This window comes from Zootoca vivipara, chromosome 15, assembly GCF_963506605.1.
Source record: "Zootoca vivipara chromosome 15, rZooViv1.1, whole genome shotgun sequence".
NCBI lineage: Eukaryota > Metazoa > Chordata > Lepidosauria > Squamata > Lacertidae > Zootoca > Zootoca vivipara.
Window position 1 is genome coordinate 2,153,811 of NC_083290.1, and position 1,288 is coordinate 2,155,098.

Here is a 1,288-nt window from a genome sequence, read left to right on the forward strand (position 1 = left end):
AGACTCACCGAGGCGCAGGGGCTGGAGGTGGCGCTCGGGGTAGGCGAGCGCTGGACCGTCACCAGAGCCATCGGGGCGCGGCGGCGCAGCAGCGGCGGGGCCTCCCCGGCCGGCCTGCCGGGAGCCTTTTCCCTTCTTTCCCTGTCACTCCATGGCCGGGCGGCGGAGAGGCTCGGAAGGGGAGAAGGGGGGAGGGCGGGCGGCGGCGGCTGAGGCGACCGCGAGGGGAGGGAGGGGGGAGGGAAGGAGGGCGCGTCGGCGTCGGCGGAGACCACAGCTGCCGCAGCTCCTCGCCCGCCAACGGTCTCTCGCCGACTGAGGCGCGGCAGGGCTGGGCCGGCCGGGCACAATGAAGCGCCAGCGCGCTTGCGCCACCTGTCAAGCGGGGGACGCTCCGCCTCCTCCGGCGCCCCGCCTACACGCCGCCGCTGCCCCGCCTCCCTCTGGAAATCTTAACCCTCTCGCTCCCGGCGCTGCGAGAGCGTGTGGGTCAGTGCGGCTTTGGGGGGAATTGAATGATCACACACACCCGGCTCCATAAATTCATCCCCAATGTCCCGCCACCCTATAAAAATGCATTGTGCCCCGCTACCCTGTTTTTTAAAAAAGGATTATTTAGGGTACAGTTTGCATGACCCACTAAGGAAGGTAATAACGACGCAATGAAACTCAAAGTAACAGTTAATTCCGGGTTTGTTCCAAAGTCCGATTTATAGCAATAGGTCCTCGGAAAGAGTAACTTATAGGCGCGAGTGTGTGACACGGGGCAGTACAAAAATAAAGAGATGCTCCGATCTCATCTTGTAGCTAAAAGAAAATATACGGCAAAGAATATTGCATGGAGAATTATTTTTGCATATACTGTACTAAGGAAAACATACGGGTGAAGGAAATTAATAGCATAATATATTTACATATAACATGCACAAAGCTTCACTGACATACCTACAAGAACTGATTTACAGTATGAGCAAACCAATAGCTATTACCAGTAACTGGCTAGCTTGGGAAAACTCAGAATTGTAAAAATGTGTCCAAAGGAAATAGCTTTGAAAGCAATAAGAACAGTAAAAATTGAAAAAAAGAAGCGAGGAAGGTGTTTTGCTCTAGGCTTCGGCCTGGTCAATTGTAAGTAAATAAGCAATCAAAGCATTCGGAGGGGCCTCCTTCTGCGACCCCCTGCCTCCCACCCCCTTGCCTCTTAGTGCCCCCCTAGGTAATCCGGGGGGGGCAGTACTAACCTCTTTGGAACTCACAACTCTAGGTGCAAACAAGAGTTGGGTAGCCC

The 1,288-nt window shown here is 54.9% G+C and overlaps 1 protein-coding gene across 1 annotated transcript in view; it reads right to left on the bottom strand.

Annotated features, from left to right (window-relative positions):
• Window positions 1–298, bottom strand: part of SSH2 (slingshot protein phosphatase 2) — a 127,203-nt gene extending 126,905 nt beyond the window's left edge. Inside the window, exon 1 of the mRNA XM_060268515.1 lies at window positions 9–298. Within this exon, the coding sequence (XP_060124498.1) occupies window positions 9–71 (63 nt within the window). The 5' untranslated portion in view covers window positions 72–298. The remainder of the gene's footprint in view (window positions 1–8) is intronic.
• Window positions 299–1,288: the final 990 nt, after the last annotated feature.